Source organism: Trachurus trachurus (assembly GCF_905171665.1).
Source record: "Trachurus trachurus genome assembly, chromosome: 12".
Lineage (NCBI taxonomy): Eukaryota > Metazoa > Chordata > Actinopteri > Carangiformes > Carangidae > Trachurus > Trachurus trachurus.
The window spans coordinates 20606156-20626980 of NC_139908.1; the positions used below are offsets into that span (position 1 = coordinate 20606156).

A 20825-nucleotide genomic window follows, 5' to 3' on the forward strand; every position below is an offset into this window, starting at 1 on the left:
TTTTTCCGTTCAGATCCTCTTTATGAAGGGCTTGTATTTTTTGTTCTTTGACTTTTTTCTTTTTTTTTGAAATATTTGATACACTTAAAAAAAAGAATAGAAAAATTACAAATGATTTTCAGGTAGTTTCTGGTAAAACATCTTTTTAGAACTATACCTAAATATTGTTTCATATTTTCCTGTTTCTCTTGCGAAATATTACTAATATTTTTGTGATTTTTATTGATATTTTTTCTAATATCTTATATGATTTTCATCACATAATGTAAATCATATTTTTTAGTATATTTTTCTGAGGTTTACCTACACATGTCTGTTTCAAATGTTAAGAGGAAACCATGAACAAAATATTGATTCAGAAACATTTATTTAATCATGTTCAGATACAAAGGTACAAAAGAACACATGATCATCATTCATCCATTTAAAATATTTCTCATTGACACAACAACACTGTGATCAGTCCACGTGTTGATCTTTGTCCTGTGAGCTGTTGTGTGTCTCTGAGCTGCTGTCTTGTGTCTGCTGTGTGTCCTCCTCCTGGCTCCTCTTGATAGTCAGCTCTCTCTCAGCCTCCTCAGCACATGGAGCTGTGGCTGCCTGGATGTGGAGCTTCCCGTCTGGAGCCAGGCAGCAGGTGACGGCTTCAGGGTTCAGGCCTTCAGGCAGATCAAACTCCTGTCTGAACTCCTGGAGTCTGTAAGAGTAGGAGCCTTTCCCGTCCTCCTGCTTCTTCTCTGTCTTCCCGCTGACTCTCAGCTTCCTGCCCACCTGCCTGACAGACAGCTCCTCTGGGGAAAAGCCTCCAGTGTCCAGGCTCAGCTTCAAGTGCTCTCCCTCTTTGTCCAGCTGGTAGGAGACTGGCTGCACGGCCACACTGCTCTCCTCCAGGATGTTGTGTTGAAGTTTGTCCATCAGCTCCTGTAGGTTTCTCTGCAGCAGAGGAGGCTGGTCCATTGAGGCAGAGGAGGTTGGTCCTCCTCTATTTTTGAGAGGCAAAAGGAAAATTTATTTTTTATTTAAGAAAGAGTAACTGGTTGAAATAAATCATTACCAAATCTCAGTATAATTTATATAATATTATATATGTATTTTATCATAAAAAAAGTTTGTTTTTTGGAAGAAAATCCACTTAAAACGGCTCAACTGCGCCGCCAGCAGGCTCAGGAGACAGAGCAGGCTGTGTGAGGAGCAGGGAGCAGGAAGGTGGGGGCTCTACGGAGGTGGCAAGATTTTTACCTCCCTAACTGGCCTCGGGGCGGGATCTTCTTCCATTGACTCAATGCATTTAGGATGTCTTCATCCTGACCTGTGATTGGCTAAGACACGTAAAATGACGTCATGACGGAGGAGGCTCTTCTGTACCAATCAGCAATCAGAACACAAGATTGACAGCAGGTTGGTCCAATGACAGTTCTCCAACCCCCCTTGGTTACTGTTGCTATGTGCGCCAAACTTTCACTCCCAGCCGTGCTGCTTATGCTGCTCCTAGCACAAGAAATACGGAGTTTTCAGAGATATTGGCATCGATTTGAAAGGAAATATCAGCAGATTTCTGGATAAACTGTTAGGAGATATCAGAGAGAAGCAGTCAGAGAGATTGTTAATAGTTTTCAGTTACGTGACCTGGGCAGCTGGAGGGTAAACAAAGACACGACCGGACTTTTTTTTTTTCTCTCCGCCATCAGCTCAGGTAAAAGCATAGCTATATCTAAGAGGTAAAAGCCAAATATGTATGTAATTTGAGTGGAACACTTTGTTTTGTTATTAATAATTACAGATTTTCATGGTTTTTGTTTTTCCTTTTTAAATCAGAGGGTGTAAATCCCCACTGTGGCATTTACAGGTGTTGAACACTGGCCTGCTTTTTTTTTTTTTTTTACATCCCACATCCAAGATCATGGCTCTGTCTTTTTCATTAGGCCTGTGTTAATCTGAAAACAGTAAGATTTAATAAAATTATGTTGTTTTTAAGAAATCTTGTAAGACATTGTTTTACTGTTTAATTTTCATTGAATATAATAAAGTAGGGAGAAGTAGTGCTATAAAATAAAATGAGGCCGTGGACTGGTGTTCCTCCTGTCCTCCCTAATTTTTTCAGTCACCAGCCGCCACTGCTCTGCAGTAGATGCTGCTGCTGGAGCAGAGGTCTGACCTCTGGCCACAGACTGCAGCGTACAGGCCAGTAGAAGCTGACTGGACTGAGGGCAGACTGGAATCCATGAGAGCACAGCATCTTCAGTGTGTGTCTGTTGTTGAGTCCTCTTGTTGTCAGATCGAACACTGTTAAAGTGTCTCTCGTCCTCTGTGTTGCTTGTGTTGTTAGTGTCTCAGCAGTGGGACTGTCCCAGCTTTTATCCTCTAACTGGAGGAGCTCCAGAGTCTTCAGGAACTTTCCTGTTGTTACCACAGCTCTCCACTGGGTGGAGCTGATACTCAGCACTGATGACATCACTGGATCAATCTCCTGTGTTCAGGAAGTTTCCTCTTTGACAGAATCTCAGGTAAATATTTTGTTGCATGATGAAAGCACGTATAATAACTTTTACTATAGTCTGACATCAGTGTGAGATGTTAAAAGTGACAACTTTATGCTTCCATTGCACTTTGTCATAACAACTATTAATTGTCATTTCAAATGAGCTTTATAACAATATTGGAACTGCAATTACTTTGAGAAACAATTGTTTACGATCAATTTTAATTGAACCTCTTTTTTAAAGTCCTTTCACGTTTTGCATGTGTCACCTTATTGTTCCTGTCGTCTGTGACAAAGCAGAAAGAACCACATGCATTTCATTCTGCGTCAGAGAGACAAACCACATCACACTCAGATAAGGAGATAAAACACAGAGGTGAAACATACTGTAAAGTCAGTGTGAAGTGGAGGGATCACTATGGAGATATTCAAACACACTTTACGTCTTTCGTGAAGATTTCTGTTCCCTTTATCCATTCTACACTTTCAGTCTGATCTGATCCCTCTGATCCTGGATCAGCAGGAGGAGGCAGCTTGTTGAAAGTGAAGCCACTGTTTACAACACACAGTCTGATCAGAGAAACTGTGATGTAGAAATTTACACTTGTTTAGAGTTGATAAATTATCAATCAATTCAGTGTATTATTCGTTTACATTGATATTTTTTACTGCCCCGATTAACTCGAGTGTTACATTTTAATCAATGAGGAAAAGATTTGATCAGTGTTACAAACAGCAGAGTGAAGATGATCTATCCTTCAAACATCCAAACAGAACAGCATCTGTAGCTGACTATAATGTGTTCACAGTAGTGAAATCAAAATCATGTAACAGAAACCTTAAAATGGAATTTCTTTGAATAACCTGAAGTGACATTTTTCCGTTCAGATCTTCTAAGGGCTTGTATTTTTTGTTCTTTGACTTTTTTTTCTTCGTTTTTAAAAAAAAATATTTGATACACGTAAAAAAAAGAATAGAAAAATTACAAACGATTTTCAGGTAGTTTTTGGTAAAGCATCTTTTTAGAACTATACCTAAATATTGTTTAATATTTTCCTGTTTCTCTTGTGAAATATTACTAATATTTTTGTGATTTTTATTGAGATGTTTTCTAATATCTTCTACGATTTTCATCACCGGTATGTAAATCATTTATTTTTTGTATATTTTACTGAGGTTTACCTATACACATGTCTGTTTCAAATGTTAAGAGGAAACCATGAACAAAATATTGATTCAGAAACATTTATTTAATCATGTTCAGATACAAAGGTACAAAACAACTTATGATCATCATTCATCCATATAAAATATTTCTCCTTGACACAACAACACTGTGATCAGTCCATGTGTTGATCTTTGTCCTGTGAGCTGTTGTGTGTCTCTGAGCTGCTGTCTTGTGTCTGCTGTGTGTCCTCCTCCTGGCTCCTCTTGATAGTCAGCTCTCTCTCAGCCTCCTCAGCACATGGAGCTGTGGCTGCCTGGATGTGGAGCTTCCCGTCTGGAGCCAGGCAGCAGGTGACGGCTTCAGGGTTCAGGCCTTCAGGCAGATCAAACTCCTGTCTGAACTCCTGGAGTCTGTAAGAGTAGGAGCCTTTCCCGTCCTCCTGCTTCTTCTCTGTCTTCCCGCTGACTCTCAGCTTCCTGCCCACCTGCCTGACAGACAGCTCCTCTGGGGAAAAGCCTCCAGTGTCCAGGCTCAGCTTCAAGTGCTCTCCCTCTTTGTCCAGCTGGTAGGAGACTGGCTGCACGGCCACACTGCTCTCCTCCAGGATGTTGTGTTGAAGTTTGTCCATCAGCTCCTGTAGGTTTCTCTGCAGTAGATGCTGCTGCTGGAGCAGAGGTCTGACCTCTGGCCACAGACTGCAGCGTACAGGCCAGTAGAAGCTGACTGGACTGAGGGCAGACTGGAATCCATGAGAGCACAGCATCTTCAGTGTGTGTCTGTTGTTGAGTCCTCTTGTTGTCAGATCAAACACTGTTACAGTGTCTCTCGTCCTCTGTGTTGCTTGTGTTGTTAGTGTCTCAGCAGTGAGACTGTCCCAGCTTTTATCCTCTAACTGGAGGAGCTCCAGAGTCTTCAGGAACTTTCCTGTTGTTACCACAGCTCTCCACTGGGTGGAGCTGATACTCAGCACTGATGACGTCACTGGATCAATCTCCTGTGTTCAGGAAGTTTCCTCTATGACAGAATCTCATGTAAACATTTTGTTGCATGATGAAAGCACTTATAATAACTTTTACTATAGTCTGACATCAGTGTGAGATGTTAAAAGTGACAACTTTATGCTTCCATTGCACTTTGTCATAACAACTATTAATTGTCATTTCAAATGAGCTTCATAACAATATTGAAACTGCAATTACTTTGAGAAACAATTGTTTACGATCAATTTTAATTGAACCTCTTTTTTAAAGTCCTTTCACGTTTTGCATGTGTCACCTTATTGTTCCTGTCGTCTGTGACAACGCAGAAAGAACCACATGCATTTCATTCTGCGTCAGAGAGACAAACCACATCACACTCAGATAAGGAGATAAAACGCAGAGGTGAAACATAAAGTCAGTGTGAAGTGGAGAGATCACTATGGAGATATTCAAACACACTTTACGTCTTTCGTGAAGATTTCTGTTCCCTTTATCCATTCTACACTTTCAGTCTGCCCTGATCCCTCTGATCCTGGATCAGCAGGAGGAGGCAGTGTTACGGCCGGAAGGGGTTCGGCCTTGTGTGTGTCTGTGTCTTTCTCTCCCCCTCCTTGTTCCCCCACAGCTCCACCCAGGTCCCATCAGCGAAACGAGGCTCACCTGGTCCACTGAGTCAAGAACCCTGCAGCTGACACCAGAGGGTGGGGGCAGTGCTGGGGACTGCTGGGCTTGCCTGCCTCCCATCATGGCTTTCTGTTTTAGTTTGTCTACTTGTTTGTATCTGTATATTTTTGTATTTTGGGTCATTGTTGGGTCCCTTGTTATGCCCCTCTGGGCCAACAAAGTACTGGGGCGTAACAGCAGCTTGTTGAAAATGAAGCCACTGTTTATAACACTCAGTCTGATCAGAGAAACTGTGATGTAGAAATTTACACTTGTTTAGAGTTGATAAATTTTCAATCAATTCAGTGTATTATTAGTTTACATTGATGATTTTTTCTCTCCCGATTGACTCGAGTGTTACATTTTAATCGATGAAGACAAACTGTGTGTGAAGATTCGATCAGTGTTACAAACAGCAGAGTGAAGATGGTCTATCCTTCAAACATCCAAACAGAACAACATCTGTAGCTGATTATAATATATGTAATAGTTCACAGTAACAGAAACCTTAAAATGGCATTTCTTTGAATAACTTGAAGTGACATTTTTCCATTCAGATCCTCTTTATGAAGGGCTTGTATTTTTAGTTCTTTGACTTTTTTCTTTTTTTTTTATTAAATATTTGATACACTTAAAAAAAAGAATAGAAAAATTACAAATGATTTTCAGGTACTTTTTGGTAAAACATCTTTTTAGAAAGATACCTAAATATTGTTTAATATTTTCCTGTTTCTCTTGTGAAATATAACTAATATTTATGTGATTTTTATTCAGATTTTTTCTAATATCTTATATGATTTTCATCACATATGTAAATCATATTTTTTTGTATATTTTACTGAGGTTTACCTACACATGTCTGTTTCAAATGTTGAGAGGAAACCATGAACAAAATATTGATTCAGAAACATTTATTTAATCATGTTCAGATACAAAGGTACAAAACAACTTATGATCATCATTCATCCATATAAAATATTTCTCCTTGACACAACAACACTGTGATCAGTCCACGTGTTGATCTTTGTCCTGTGAGCTGTTGTGTGTCTCTGAGCTGCTGTCTTGTGTCTGCTGTGTGTCCTCCTCCTGGCTCCTCTTGATAGTCAGCTCTCTCTCAGCCTCCTCAGCACATGGAGCTGTGGCTGCCTGGATGTGGAGCTTCCCGTCTGGAGCCAGGCAGCAGGTGACGGCTTCAGGGTTCAGGCCTTCAGGCAGATCAAACTCCTGTCTGAACTCCTGGAGTCTGTAAGAGTAGGAGCCTTTCCCGTCCTCCTGCTTCTTCTCTGTCTTCCCGCTGACTCTCAGCTTCCTGCCCACCTGCCTGACAGACAGCTCCTCTGGGGAAAAGCCTCCAGTGTCCAGGCTCAGCTTCAAGTGCTCTCCCTCTTTGTCCAGCTGGTAGGAGACTGGCTGCACGGCCACACTGCTCTCCTCCAGGATGTTGTGTTGAAGTTTGTCCATCAGCTCCTGTAGGTTTCTCTGCAGTAGATGCTGCTGCTGGAGCAGAGGTCTGACCTCTGGCCACAGACTGCAGCGTACAGGCCAGTAGAAGCTGACTGGACTGAGGGCAGACTGGAATCCATGAGAGCACAGCATCTTCAGTGTGTGTGTGTTGTTGAGTCCTCTTGTTGTCAGATCAAACACTGTTAAAGTGTCTCTTGTCCTCTGTGTTGCTTGTGTTGTTAGTGTCTCAGCAGTGGGACTGTCCCAGCTTTTATCCTCTAACTGGAGGAGCTCCAGAGTCTTCAGGAACTTTCCTGTTGTTACCACAGCTCTCCACTGGGTGGAGCTGATACTCAGCACTGATGACGTCACACACAATCTCGTGTGTTCAGGAAGTTTCCTCTTTGACAGAATCTCAGGTAAATATTTTGTTGCATGATGAAAGCACTTATAATAACTTTTACTATAGTCTGACATCAGTGTGAGATGTTAAAAGTGACAACTTTATGCTTTAATTGCACTTTGTCATAAGAACTGTTAATTGTCATTGCAAATGAGCTTCATAACAATATTGAAACTGCAATTACTTTGAGAAACAATTGTTTACGATCAATTTTAATTGAACCTCTTTTTTAAAGTCCTTTCACGTTTTGCATGTGTCACTTTATTGTTCCTGTCATCTGTGACAAAGCAGAAAGAACCACATGCATTTCATTCTGCGTCAGAGAGACAAACCACATCACACTCAGATAAGGAGATAAAACACAGAGGTGAAACATACTGTAAAGTCAGTGTGAAGTGGAGGGATCACTATGGAGATATTCAAACACACTTTACGTCTTTCGTGAAGATTTCTGTTCCCTTTATTCATTCTACACTTTCAGTCTGCCCTGATCCCTCTGATCCTGGATCAGCAGGAGGCAGCTTGTTGAAAATGAAGCCACTGTTTATAACACACAGTCTGATCAGAGAAACTGTGATGTAGAAATTTACACTTGTTTAGAGTTGATACATTTTCAATCAATTCAGTGTATTATTAGTTTACTTTGATGATTTTTTCTCTCCCGATTGACTCGAGTGTTACATTTTAATCGATGAAGACAAACTGTGTGTGAAGATTTGATCAGTGTTACAAACAGCAGAGTGAAGATGGTCTATCCTTCAAACATCCAAACAGAACAACATCTGTAGCTGACTATAATATATGTAATAGTAGTTCACAGTAACAGAAACCTTAAAATGGCATTTCTTTGAATAACTTGAAGTGACATTTTCCCGTTCAGATCCTCTTTATGAAGGGCTTGTATTTTTTGTTCTTTGACTTTTTTCTTTTTTTTTTTTTGAAATATTTGATACACTTAAAAAAAAGAATAGAAAAATTACAAATGATTTTCAGGTAGTTTTTGGTAAAACATCTTTTTAGAACTATACCTAAATATTGTTTCATATTTTCCTGTTTCTCTTGTGAAATATTACTAATATTTTTGTGATTTTTATTGAGATTTTTTCTAATATCTTATATGATTTTCATCACATATGTAAATCATATTTTTTTGTATATTTTACTGAGGTTTACCTACACATGTCTGTTTCAAATGTTAAGAGGAAACCATGAACAAAATATTGATTCAGAAACATTTATTTAATCATGTTCAGATACAAACATACAAAAGAGCATATCATTCATCCATATAAAATATTTCTCATTGACACAACAACACTATGATCAATCCACGTGTTGATCTTTGTCCTGTGAGCTGTTGTGTGTCTCTGAGCTGCTGTCTTGTGTCTGCTGTGTGTCCTCCTCCTGGCTCCTCTTGATAGTCAGCTCTCTCTCAGCCTCCTCAGCACATGGAGCTGTGGCTGCCTGGATGTGGAGCTTCCCGTCTGGAGCCAGGCAGCAGGTGACGGCTTCAGGGTTCAGGCCTTCAGGCAGATCAAACTCCTGTCTGAACTCCTGGAGTCTGTAAGAGTAGGAGCCTTTCCCGTCCTCCTGCTTCTTCTCTGTCTTCCCGCTGACTCTCAGCTTCCTGCCCACCTGCCTGACAGACAGCTCCTCTGGGGAAAAGCCTCCAGTGTCCAGGCTCAGCTTCAAGTGCTCTCCCTCTTTGTCCAGCTGGTAGGAGACTGGCTGCACGGCCACACTGCTCTCCTCCAGGATGTTGTGTTGAAGTTTGTCCATCAGCTCCTGTAGGTTTCTCTGCAGTAGATGCTGCTGCTGGAGCAGAGGTCTGACCTCTGGCCACAGACTGCGTACAGGCCAGTAGAAGCTGACTGGACTGAGGGCAGACTGGAATCCATGAGAGCACAGCATCTTCAGTGTGTGTCTGTAGTTGAGTCCTCTTGTTGTCAGATCAAACACTGTTAAAGGGTCTCTTGTCCTCTGTGTTGCTTGTGTTGTTAGTGTCTCAGCAGTGGGACTGTCCCAGCTTTTATCCTCTAACTGGAGGAGCTCCAGAGTCTTCAGGAACTTTCCTGTTGTTACCACAGCTCTCCACTGGGTGGAGCTGATACTCAGCACTGATGATGTCACTGGATCAATCTCGTGTGTTCAGGAAATCTCTCACAGTGTGATTTCATGTTGCTACAGGACAGTTTCCTCAGTGTGCAAGCCTTAGAAATGTGTTGTTTAATCCAAGAACATTATGGTATAGATGAATGTTGTCTCTTTATCAGTAATCATATAGGTCTATCATAGAGATTTGAGCCAAATGTACTTATTTTGAATATAACCATGTGTTCTCCTGCAGTAGGCTACACCTTTTACTTACATTAATCTAACAATTGGATTAATTAGATCCTCCCCATATTAACATAAATGTAGCTACTATTGCGTTTCGTTTAATCCAAGAATATTTCTGCAACAGATACCATGAATGTTGGCTCTTTATCAATAATCATATCATATATCATAGTCTTCTCCTGATTTGTTCCTCATATTTTCTGGAATTTATGGAACAAAGTTGTGTAGTCATCCCTGTAACAAAAACCTACTGAAAGCAAATAGACAATGATATATATACATAAGGTTTTATCTGTTGTTTTATAGGCTGCATGTGTGTTATTATTTAATCAAACGTGTCCAGTAGCCTAACCTATCTTGATCAGGGAGGTTCACAACGGCTAATCGTGCAGGGTGGGAATAATCTTTTGATTTCGTCTTCCTGATGGGACAGACACTCTCATGTGTGGGTTTCATTTGGGACATAATCTTATCAAACTTCACTGTTTTCACACAGACCTAATAATCCTATCAGAGGGATGTGACACATTGATACCCGATTCATTCGCTGCATCGTGAGCGTCTGTGTGAGACAGGCTGCAATAAACAACCTCCTTTCCCTTTTTTATGAATGAAGGCTGAGCACCCGTGATCCGGTCAGCCAATCAGCATCTCGCACCTGCAGCCCGTTCGCAGCTCTGCAGCAACAAGAGGTCACTACACTTGAAAACGTGGAGGAGAGAGGGGAGTCCGTCCGGCACAGCAGCGGCAGCCTGCTGCAGCTCCAGTCCGATCAGATCAGGCCTTGATGCGCACACGCACAGAAGCATTGTCGAGGAGCTTTGTTATTTATTCAACAGATTGCAATGTCGCTGAAGAACGGCAACACCGTGGGTCTGGAGAGGCGCATGGATCTCGCATCGCTCTTCTGCATGATCGGACGCCACGGTCCCGCCGTGGCTCTGGCTGTGGTAGCGATAGTATCCGTGCTAGCGGGATTCATCATCTACCGGACCGTGAGGGGGAAGCGGAGGAAGGCCACAGCCGCAGCCGCCGACGGTGACAGCAAGAGCCCCGGAGAGGAGAGAGAAGCGTCGGTGATCCGATCTGGACTGGAGCAGAGCCCGGAGGAACTGCTCAGCTCAGCGGAGTCAACAGGTAAAAGATCCAAATAAGGAAAGCTGCTTCTCTTGCAGGTGTAGGAATCCACAAGTCATAATATGATCATTTTATTGAGGTCTTCTGCCTTAGTCTAATATTAAAGCAGAGCTAAGTGCTGAGGAATATCCTATAAATATATAGATATCCCCATAGGAAATACAATACTACAAATAAAACATATTGCCCTTTAACAGGGCACTTAGAATAATGTTAATACCATAGTTATAGTGTTACTGTAGTAGATATAAATAGACTCAGAATCATAACTGCACTACAAACCCATTTGTAAAAGCTGACCTCATTCAGATCAAACAGACAGTTTAAAGAAATAGAAATGATCTCCTTCACTAAAAATGTGTGTAAATCATTGCAGTGTTATTGTTAAAATTCCACTCGTGTTTCTGTAATTAAGTGGAAATTTGACCCACTTGTACTTATTTTGAATATAACCATATGTTCTCTTAAAAGAAGGAAACACTGTTTACATTAATCCCATAGTTGGTTTTATTAGATCTGCTCCAAATTAAAATTAATGGACTAAGCATATAAGATTATGACATTTTATTGTAGCTTGGACTACCCAGTAATATTGGATATAAGTACAAATAATTGCATAACACTCACAGGGGGCATTTGCTTGTATCACACAACTTTTCTCACAATTAGCTAAGAAAATATATGGTACAATTGTGAATGCAGGACTTGCATGTGAAAAAGTCTCATCTGTGATTTGTTTCCATAAACAAATCTAACAAAGTAGAATTTCCAACAAATTACACAAATCAAATAAAAGTAAAACATTTCAACATGGAACTCTCTCCTATGTTCTTGTAATTTAGCTTGTGGCAACACTGACAGACTGCTGACAAATAAGGGTATACAAACAAGATTGTGGCCATGTCAATCACTGCTGATTGTATTGATTGCGTTTCCTCTGATAGCATCATAACTTATCATTCTGTCATTTGTCGTCAAGTACAAAGGTGGAAATGACTATTTGTCCTTTGTAAAACACTTCAGATAAATTACGATTAGATATTGATTTAGAATTTTGAATAAATGTTGGTTTGTGAAACTAAATTAAATGAAATAAAACTAAAAGAAACTCAGACTATTATATTGTATGCATTAGCTGACAGTATCATTTTATGAAGTTATTATTACACATCTACTCCGGCAAATTGATTAAATAGAGAAGCAAAGTTAAAGTTCTACTCTTTTTTTCAACAGATGTGGGTGATGAAAGCTCATCAGACATGAAGGTCAGGCATCGCCGAGCAGCTGCCACGGCCACTGCCTCTGCTGCTGAGAGGGAACCTCCACTTTATTCTCCTCCTCAGAGTGACATCCAAATCCCAGACAACAAGCACAGCCCTTCAGATGACACAGAGGAAATGACAGTTTTGCTGGACTCTGACAAAGTAGCAGAAGAGGCCGCTCCCAACCCGCAATGTGACACTCACACAGTGGCTGAAATGGAGCTGCAGGGTGCCGGTGATTTCTACCAGAGTGCAACAGATGACACCATTAAGGATGTAACAGAAGAGGTCAGAGATAATGATAGCTGCACCAAAGAGCCGGAGCTGATTGATGATGAAACCCATGAGGAGAAAGTAAGCAGCCATTTCATACAAGCTATAGAGAAATTAAAGTCACAGTTGGTCAGTTAGATTAATGACATTTTAGGAAGTTAAACATTGGCCTAGATAAAGGCTATTGATTAGTCTGTGTATTCTGTAGGCCCAATTAATGATTTTATATCAACAATAAACAAAATAACTTTGTGTAGACTATTTTTAAATCTCTGTGTAGTTTATGAATAGAATTAGCAACTGACTAAGTGCAACATTTCTCAGTTTAAAGAGTCAATATATTTTCCTCAGGAGTTTGAACATAGCTAATCCTGCTAATGGCTGTTGGATGTGTAAATAAGCAACATCTTGCTAGCATATTAGCCTGAACTACCTTCTGCGAGGTGATGATATCTTAGATGATATAGAAATCTCAGCCTGATGGGATGTTCTTCTGCCCCTAAGTGGCCAAAAATCCATAAATAAATAAAAATGCAGCTGCAATCTGCTTTCTTATCGCGAGTTAGATAAAGATGGAGCACACTCTTATGTCTACATGGCAAGGAGATGTAGATTAGTTTAGCAAAGCCCACTGATTACAATGTGATATCTTGTTTTTTGCCTCAATGTAAGCAGAGGCTGACTGTAGCTTCATATCTAAAACTCAGTGAATTTTCCAAAGTTACTGAACTATTTTTTAAGGTTTTGGAACACCAACCCTGTGGGGAATGGATATTTCTCTCACACATCTTTTTCTCTTAGACCTCATTTTTTCACTATAGGCTGGAAATTCAATCAGGCAGTTTGCCTTTTATAGTGGTGTAACTTATATTATCGTGCATTCATTTTCTTTTCCTGTCTTTTCAGGTGTTCAAAGAAGAAGATGAGTATGTGATAATTGACAAAGATGTTTCGGATGAGAAAACCAGACAAGAAGAGGAAACGTTTCAGTGTGCCTCAGATAATGAGATGTGGTCTGACCAGGCCTCTCACACGTATGACAATGTTGCTGATGACAGACTACAAGATAATGAAACAATAAGCCAGGAGTCGAACTTGGAAGAGCCCGTTGTTTGCGCACAAGATGCACCTGTCACTTGCACCTCTTTTGGCAAAGATGAGGAGTTTGAGCAAGAGAATCACCATCCAGATATTACAGACCACATAGATTATTCCAACAATCACTTCTCTCCAGAAGAAGAGGAGAAAATTGAGCATCAGGAGGCAGAAGGAGGGTTTATCGCCCAACAGTTAATTCCTCAACAAGATGCAACCCCGCTGTCAGCATCTGAACAAGAACCAAACCTGTCGTCTTCACAGCAGGACCAGTGTGACTACCTAGACCAAGAGAAAGGTGCTCTTTTCACAGTGGCTGTTGAAGAAATCAATGAAACAGGTGTCTTTTCAGTGTTGCCTGAAGGTAGCACTGACTCCCAACTGACAAATGATGAAGTCTGTGACAAATCCAGTGTTGCTGCTGGTTCTCATACTATTGAAAATCTAACTACACCTGTAAAAAGTGAAGAAATATCTTGTCCTGAATTGCCATCTCACTGCCTCGACCATGAAGAAATTGATGAAAATTCAGAGGAGACAACTGTCATTTCTGCTATTGATCCAGCAGAAAATTCGACCCTACCTGCACTTGTTAAGTCTGAAGAAATATCCTGTCCTGACACATTGTTTTTCTCCCAAGACCAACAAAGTGTCCATAAACAAGATGATGATTTTTCTGAATGTACAGTCTGTGCAGCTCCTGAATTCAACGACCCCTCGCCACAGTCTGATGAGCAACAACAGATTAAACAAACAGAAGAAAGTGAGCAGACATCCGATCAAAAGAAAGATGTTCTTTCCACTGTGACTGATGAAGAAAACAATGAAACTGGTGAATCTGTTGTGTTGGCTGAAGGGAGCACTGACCCCCGTATGATAGATAATGAAGCCTTTGACAAATCCACTGTTGCCGCTGGCTCTGATACCGTTGAAGATGTAACTGCATCTGTAAAAAGTGAAGAAATGCCTTGTCCTGAATTGCCATCTCTCTGCCTCGACGAAAACATTGACCACATGGAAACGGATGAAACTTCAGATGAGAGAATTTCTGCTGCTGCAGTTTGCGATAATGTGACCCTAATTACAGCTGCAGTGTCTGAAGATACATCTTGTCCTGATAGGCTGTCTTTCTCCCAAGACCAACAAAGTGTCCAAACACACGAGAACGATGATCCTTCTGAATTCACAGTCTGTTCAGCTCCTGAATTAGAGGACAACCCGCTACAGTCTGATCAACATCAGATTGAGCAAACAGGTGAAAGTGAACTGACATGCAGTCAAGAGAAAGATGTTCTTTCCACTGTGGCTGTTGAAGAAAACAATGAAACTGGTGAATTTGTTGTGTTGGCTGAAGGAAGCACTGACCCCCATATGATAGATAATGAAGCCTTTGACAAATCCTCTGTTGCCGCTGGCTCTGATACCGTTGAAGATGTAACTGCATCTGTAAAAAGTGAAGAAATGCCTTGTCCTGAATTGCCATCTCTCCACCTCGATGAAAAAATTGACCACATGGAAACGGATGAAACTTCAGATGAGAAAATTTCTTCAACCGTTACAGCAGTTTGTGAAAATGTGACCCTAATTACAGCTGCAGTATCTGAAGATACATCTTGTCCAGATATGCTGTCTTTCTCCCAAGACCAGCAAAGTGTCCAAACACAAAAGGACGATGCTCCTTCTGAATGCACAGTCTGTGCAGCTCCTGAATTGGGTCAGATTGAGCAAACAGATGAAAATGAAGAGAAAGCTCCTCCTCCCACTGTGGCTGATGAAGAAAACAACGAAACAGGTGAATCTGTTGTGTTGACTGAAGAAAATACTGACCTCCAACTGAAAAACAATGAAGCTGCTGAAGACAAACCGAGCGTAGCTGCTGGTTCTGATACCACTGAAAATCTAACTGCGGTTGTAAAGAGTGAAGAAATGACTTGTCCTCAGCTGCCATCTATCTGTCAAGACGCAAAAACTGACAATGACGAAACTTTTGACGAGATGGCGGTTATATCTGCAGCAGTTCCGGATAATGTGACCTTAACTACTGAACCTTCTGAGGAAATATCTTCTTCTGACACGTTGTCCTTCTCCCAAGACCAACAAAATAACAATGATTGTTCTGAATTTAACGTCAGTGATGCTCCCGAATTCGACGACCACCCTCCACAACCTGAGGAGCAACAGTGTCAGCCTGAACAAACAGACGAAAGGGAACTGACGTGCAACCAAGAGAAAGAGTCTCTCCCCACTGTGAATGATGAAGACAATAGAACTAAGACAGAACTGATTGAGTCAGTAGACGATGATACTAGTGTTGACAATCAGTCTGGTGCCAACACTGACAATGCAAACGCTCAAAACCTGGGCATTGTGAATTACCCTGACTTGCTATTGGAATCTCATCAACCAGAAAGAGAAAAGAAAGATGAAGAAATAGCTCCACCCTTGGATAAAAACACAGACCTCACTGTTATTGACTCTGACTTACCATCTCTCCAGAAAGACATTCAGTGCGAAAGTAGTGAAACCGGTGAATTTGTTGTGTCGGCTGAGGAAAGCACTGACCTCCAAACGATAAATAATGAAGGCTTTGACAAATCCATTGTTGCTGCTGGCTTGGATACTGCTGAAAATCTAACCGCTTCTGCAAAAGATGATGAAATGTCCTGTCATCTATTGCCATCCAAAAGCGACCATGTGGAAACTGGTTCAACCTCTGAGGAGACGATGGTTATTTCTGATTCAGCCATTTGTGATGATGTTACTGTAACTGCACCTCTTATGTCTGAAGAAATATCTCGTCCTGACATGTTACCTTTCTACCAAGACCAACAAAGTGTCCAAACGCAAAATGATGATCTGAACCCTCCCTCGTGTCAGATTCACTTGCCATCTTTCGAGCAAAGTGAACCAAGGGATCACGACAAGGACAGCATGTCATCTCCTGGTGTTGGAGAAGAGAGCGGGATTTCAAGCATGGCAGTTAGTCCCGATGTACACGGCGCTGGTATTGACTTTGACATGACCATTGAAAATATGATGCCTCCAACAATGGATTGTGAAGAGAGGACAGAGGCTCAACACGGCCTCTTTGCTGGCCGTGTAACTGTTCCTGTAATTAATGAAGATCCAGCAGGTATGCTGTTTGGGCATCTCTCCCAGCAACCCCACTGCGAGCACACAGACTGGGCTAAGTATGAGTCATACGCAGCCAACGAGGACACGTTCGGCCATGAGATTGAGGACAGATACCACAGAGAAATTGAGGAGTTTGTGGTGCAGACTGCAACAAGCCCAATGATCTTAACCGAGGAGCTGAAAGAGCAGAGAGATGTGAAAACTGTTGTTGAGGTTGTAGAGATGAAGAAAAAGAAGGAAGGAGCAAGTGTTACAAAGAAAGCGGAAACAGAAGAAGAGAAGGAGAAAGAAGAGGACTACAACAAGACAAACATCAGTATCATGGAGGCGACTATGGACAATAACGAATGGATCACAGAGAGCAGCCAGGTTCTTCCCTGGATGAACCTCTCTACCCCACCTTTGGCCTCACAAGACCTCACAAAAACCGAACAGCTTCCCACCGAAGAAACCCAGCACGGCTCCTCTCTCACGGATGCTACTTGTACAGATACAGATGTCCCGCCTTCCGCCGACATCAGTCAAAGCAGCACTCTCACCCTTGTTGAAGAAATCACAGAAGGTAACAAAAAGGTCGTGGCTGTCCAGCCCATGCCCCAGAACGTCAATGTCACCTTCCGCATCCACTACGTCACCCACTCTCCATACCAGACGGTGGCTGTCACGGGAAACCAGCAGGAGTTAGGGAACTGGAAGGAATTTGTCCCCTTGGAGAGGGCCAAGGATGGGCAGTGGGCCACGGTGGTCAGCCTGCCTGCAGAGAGCCATGTGGAATGGAAGTTTGTGTTGGTGGACAAGGGTGAGGTGTGTCGCTGGGAGGAGTGCGGCAACCGCCTCCTCGATACAGGCTTCGGGGACGACCTCCTTGTGCACAAATGGTGGGGATTCTTGTAGGAGGTAGGAGAAAGGGTGGCATGTATAGTAAGCTGTGGTACTAAATACTGGACCAGACAGAAATTCTATTTTGTATGTGCATCCTGTCAAGACTAAAGTGATAATGCAGTAGATTCAAATGAAAATCTAAAAATCATTAAGGTGTTAGAAATGAGGAAATAAAAACTGTTGTCATGTCTAGATTAAAACCAGGGGCTCAATTTGACTGAATACATTTATAGGTTAGACAATTTTAATATTTAATTTATTCTTAGTCATTTTAGGAGAGAAAATATTTACAGTTTTCAGCCTCTGCAATGTGAGTATTATTTGCTTTTCCCTGTTTTGTGTCATCGTAAATTAGTTGCACAAAACATGAAATCCAAAGATGTCACCTTAGGCTCTAAAATCTGACCTACCAATACAACCTGGCAATGTTTTAACTGGTACATTATACATAATTTTACTATGTTTTAACAATGTTAATACTGTTTTTTTTTTTTTTTACCAGTTTTAATCTAGATGACTGGCACTTTTTTGACCTATACAGATTTCCTTGATATTAACAGGGCAGTATAAGGGCTCCTCCAAATGGATTACCCTCTAATAGCCAATGATTAAGTGGATCTTTCAGTAAACTGCAAACGTTGCCATCAGAAGACAGAACCATTAGATAAAATGTCTTCTTCTTGTCTTTGGCAGTGTTTTTCATTATGCAAACTGCACCTCTTTAAAAAGCGGGTGATTTAATGCAAGTGTTAATTTGTAAATGGAAACTTTCTTGTACTGTCTATATGCTGCTTGAATCTTACCCAACAACAATCATTAATAATAATAAATGCACATAGTTCACTTTTACTACAGCAATAATCAAAGCAATAATTGTTCTGTGTACTGTATGGTTGGTGTTATATCAGGTATTCTAATGTGTTTACCACTAAACTGTGACATAGTTGTAACTTTGACGCTGCTTTTATCTCATGGGACACTGTGCATGCAAAACGGTCCCATTGTTGTTCTATGAATGTGCCTTTTAAACGTGATTTTTCTATCCATGGTGTTGTGATGCATCAACAGGTGTGTCTTTGCTGGACAATGTTTCCCTTGTTTCACTACAACCTTTATCGAATTAATGACACAACCTATTTGTCAAACCTACAGTATGCTGTCAGTTTCCTTTTCAAGTGATCACTGTAGACTGTGTCCTCTATATCTCAGATTATATCAGAATATCTTAAATGCAATATTCTGAAGATGATACTATTCTTGGATGTTATTAAGATGTAGTTGGTTACAAAATAAACAGATCTTCTAATTCACTCAAAGACCTGATGTTTGGAGGTAATTATTTGGTTCCATAATTAGTATAGGTTGACATTTTCTCAGCAATTTCATCAATCTAAATGTATAAAGCCAACTTAATATCCCTAAATTACAGTTATTCAATCAATTAAACAACTTTTTTTTTTTTTACACAATTATGTCCTTTAATTTTAATTTTTCCACCAAAAACAGAAGTGTTTGTGACAGGGTGAGTCTCTCTATTGCATTGTCTCATAGAGCAAAGATCTAATATGTCTACAAATGTACTACTACTATTTGTCATAGTGTATTCACAATTCAATGTTATGTTATTTTTAAAACAAGCAACAACATGTGCAAATGAACTGTTGCTCTCTACATTTCTGTGAATCATTTACTGCTGTTGCAACAAACAAAAGTCTAACATCTTGTGAGGCAATGCACTAAAAAAAAAAACTCTTTTGAACTTAGTTTCTTTGTTTAGATATCTGCGCGTGGAGCCAAAAGCCAGGACCTTGTTTTGGGTCCAGCTGGCTCAGAGGTGGCTCATGCAGGGAAAGTGTCATTAGCAGGCATTTTTTCATGCCAACTTGTCAGTTCCACTCAGCGCTAAAGGTGAAGAGACGTGCGCTTCGTGCTTCAAGTCCAAGGGCTCTGTGCATGGTGAAGAATGTGCACACACTCACACATGCACATGTACAGGTGCAGTTTTTGCTCACCCTGTAAATGATTAATCTGCACTGCGGGGAGCAGAAAAGGTTTGTTTTTTTGTGAGGTGCTTTCAGAGGATAAAGCCGAATGAAAGCAGTGCTGAAAGCAAGAGGGGAGGTGCATTATGGGAAGAAAGGGGGGATTTCTTTTCATCTGTAAATGAGATGTTAATGGTTTGTTGGCAATCCAGCAAACAGTAGAGTTCAGAGTGAGCCATGCACATTAATCACTTACAAAGGATGATAATCAACAAATGTAAACAGATCATTTGATGTGAATGAAAAGAAGGCATTAGAGGAATAAAACGGACTGAGACAACAGCTAGAGTGGTGAAGAAACTTCATACGACTGACAAGCTTCCCATGATGACCTGCCACCATGTTCCATCTGCATATGTGTGACTGTCTGTGAAATGTGATCCCTGCTCCACATTTGGAAGACCCCCTACATTCAATGTGACTCAAACGTACAGGGGCCTCCCCTCGATCGTATCGATCCCTGAAGCTTTGCAGTATTAACACCATGCACCTCTTAGACAAACAAGTCCTTGGGGACTCATTTGACCCACCTGAAACTGGGTTAAACAAGTTTATCCCTGATTTCTGGTGTATTTTCTTTGTTTCAATATTATGCAAGTTCAAGGAACGTTTGCCTGTTTGCCCAAGTTCAGAGAGAGACAAATATAGACGAACTAATGTAAACACTATGTTGTGTTTACACTGAAATCACATTGGCTAACTAACGTGATCTCCTGGGTCAAGCCTGTTGGTTTTGTGTAAATGCAGCACACTCCCTCACTGCTACACTACTAATGTGGCGGCTGGGTGTGTGTGCACTTTCTAAGGTTGAAGGTAATCCTTTATTTAGACACAAGGCTTACAACTGACACCACTCACATTCTACTTATGCTTCCATCTCTCTCTGTCTGTCTTTGTGTGTGTGTGTGTGCGTGCGTGTGTGTCTCTCTCTCTCTCGCTCTCTCACACACACACACACAGACACACACATCATTTGTCGAACATCTAAGCAGTTAAGCCGAAGCTGAATCTCTGTTAAGGCAAACGTCTTTACACTGAGTCAGGGGTCGACTTTGGGAACAGCCTTCTGACTGGCTGGTCATACACAGTGGTTGGTTGTTATCAGGTGAACAGGGCCATCGAATTAGCACCCTAAAATTATTATGTCGCAGCTTCAACTGGTAAAACTCATTTTCTTCCTCTCCTCTCCTTTAGGAATATCTATAAGCAGAGTGCCTCAGTATAGCTCACCTGGTGGTACACATACCATACACAGGCTCAGTGCTAACTACAGCAGCTCATGAGTTCCACTGTGACCTGTGGCCCTTCGCTGTATGTCATGCCCCCTCTCTCTCTCTCTCTCTGACTTCCCTGTCCATCTACTCCATCAGAATAAAGGCAAATATAACTTTTCAAAACAGAATATCTGTAAGCAGCTGTTTTTTCTTGTAGTTTGGTCAGATCAGTGTCTCCTTTTTGTATAACAAAAGGTGAACCCACAGAGAAATATCCCTTGAGTCTGTAGCTTCCCACTACTATGGTTT

The 20825-nt window shown here is 41.1% G+C and overlaps 4 protein-coding genes and 1 pseudogene across 6 annotated transcripts; 1 reads left to right on the forward strand and 4 right to left on the reverse strand.

Moving 5' to 3' along the window:
* Positions 1 to 459: 459 nt before the first annotated feature.
* On the reverse strand, positions 460 to 2236 carry LOC310995118 (heat shock protein 30-like; annotated as a pseudogene). Its single transcript has 2 exons — positions 2116 to 2236; positions 460 to 948 (listed from the first exon to the last, which is right to left on the reverse strand). The product of its transcript is annotated as a heat shock protein 30-like (transcript).
* A 1583-nt stretch (positions 2237 to 3819) lies between these two features.
* LOC310995119 (heat shock protein 30-like) lies at positions 3820 to 4410 on the reverse strand (the record flags this gene model as incomplete). Its single annotated transcript, XM_083984047.1, has 1 exon — positions 3820 to 4410. One exon carries the CDS (start codon positions 4408 to 4410, stop codon positions 3820 to 3822), a length of 591 nt encoding a protein of 196 aa, XP_083840173.1.
* A 1885-nt stretch (positions 4411 to 6295) lies between these two features.
* LOC310995120 (heat shock protein 30-like) lies at positions 6296 to 6886 on the reverse strand (the record flags this gene model as incomplete). The annotated part of the gene is made up of 1 exon (XM_083984048.1): positions 6296 to 6886. One exon carries the CDS (start codon positions 6884 to 6886, stop codon positions 6296 to 6298), a length of 591 nt encoding a protein of 196 aa, XP_083840174.1.
* A 1573-nt stretch (positions 6887 to 8459) lies between these two features.
* Positions 8460 to 9047, reverse strand: LOC310995121 (heat shock protein 30-like; the record flags this gene model as incomplete). The annotated part of the gene is made up of 1 exon (XM_083984049.1): positions 8460 to 9047. One exon carries the CDS (start codon positions 9045 to 9047, stop codon positions 8460 to 8462), a length of 588 nt encoding a protein of 195 aa, XP_083840175.1.
* Positions 9048 to 10193: 1146 nt separating this feature from the next.
* Positions 10194 to 18576, forward strand: stbd1 (starch binding domain 1). 2 transcript variants are annotated; one of them, XM_083983373.1, is made up of 4 exons: positions 10194 to 10613; positions 11847 to 12229; positions 13055 to 14498; positions 14976 to 18576. In XM_083983373.1, the coding sequence occupies exons 1-4, from the start codon at positions 10322 to 10324 to the stop codon at positions 17270 to 17272; spliced, it is 4416 nt and encodes a 1471-aa protein (XP_083839499.1). In that variant the 5' UTR covers positions 10194 to 10321; the 3' UTR covers positions 17273 to 18576. The 2 variants fall into 2 exon arrangements, with proteins under 2 accessions (XP_083839499.1, XP_083839498.1); XM_083983372.1 differs by having other exon boundaries at positions 13055 to 18576.
* Positions 18577 to 20825: the final 2249 nt, after the last annotated feature.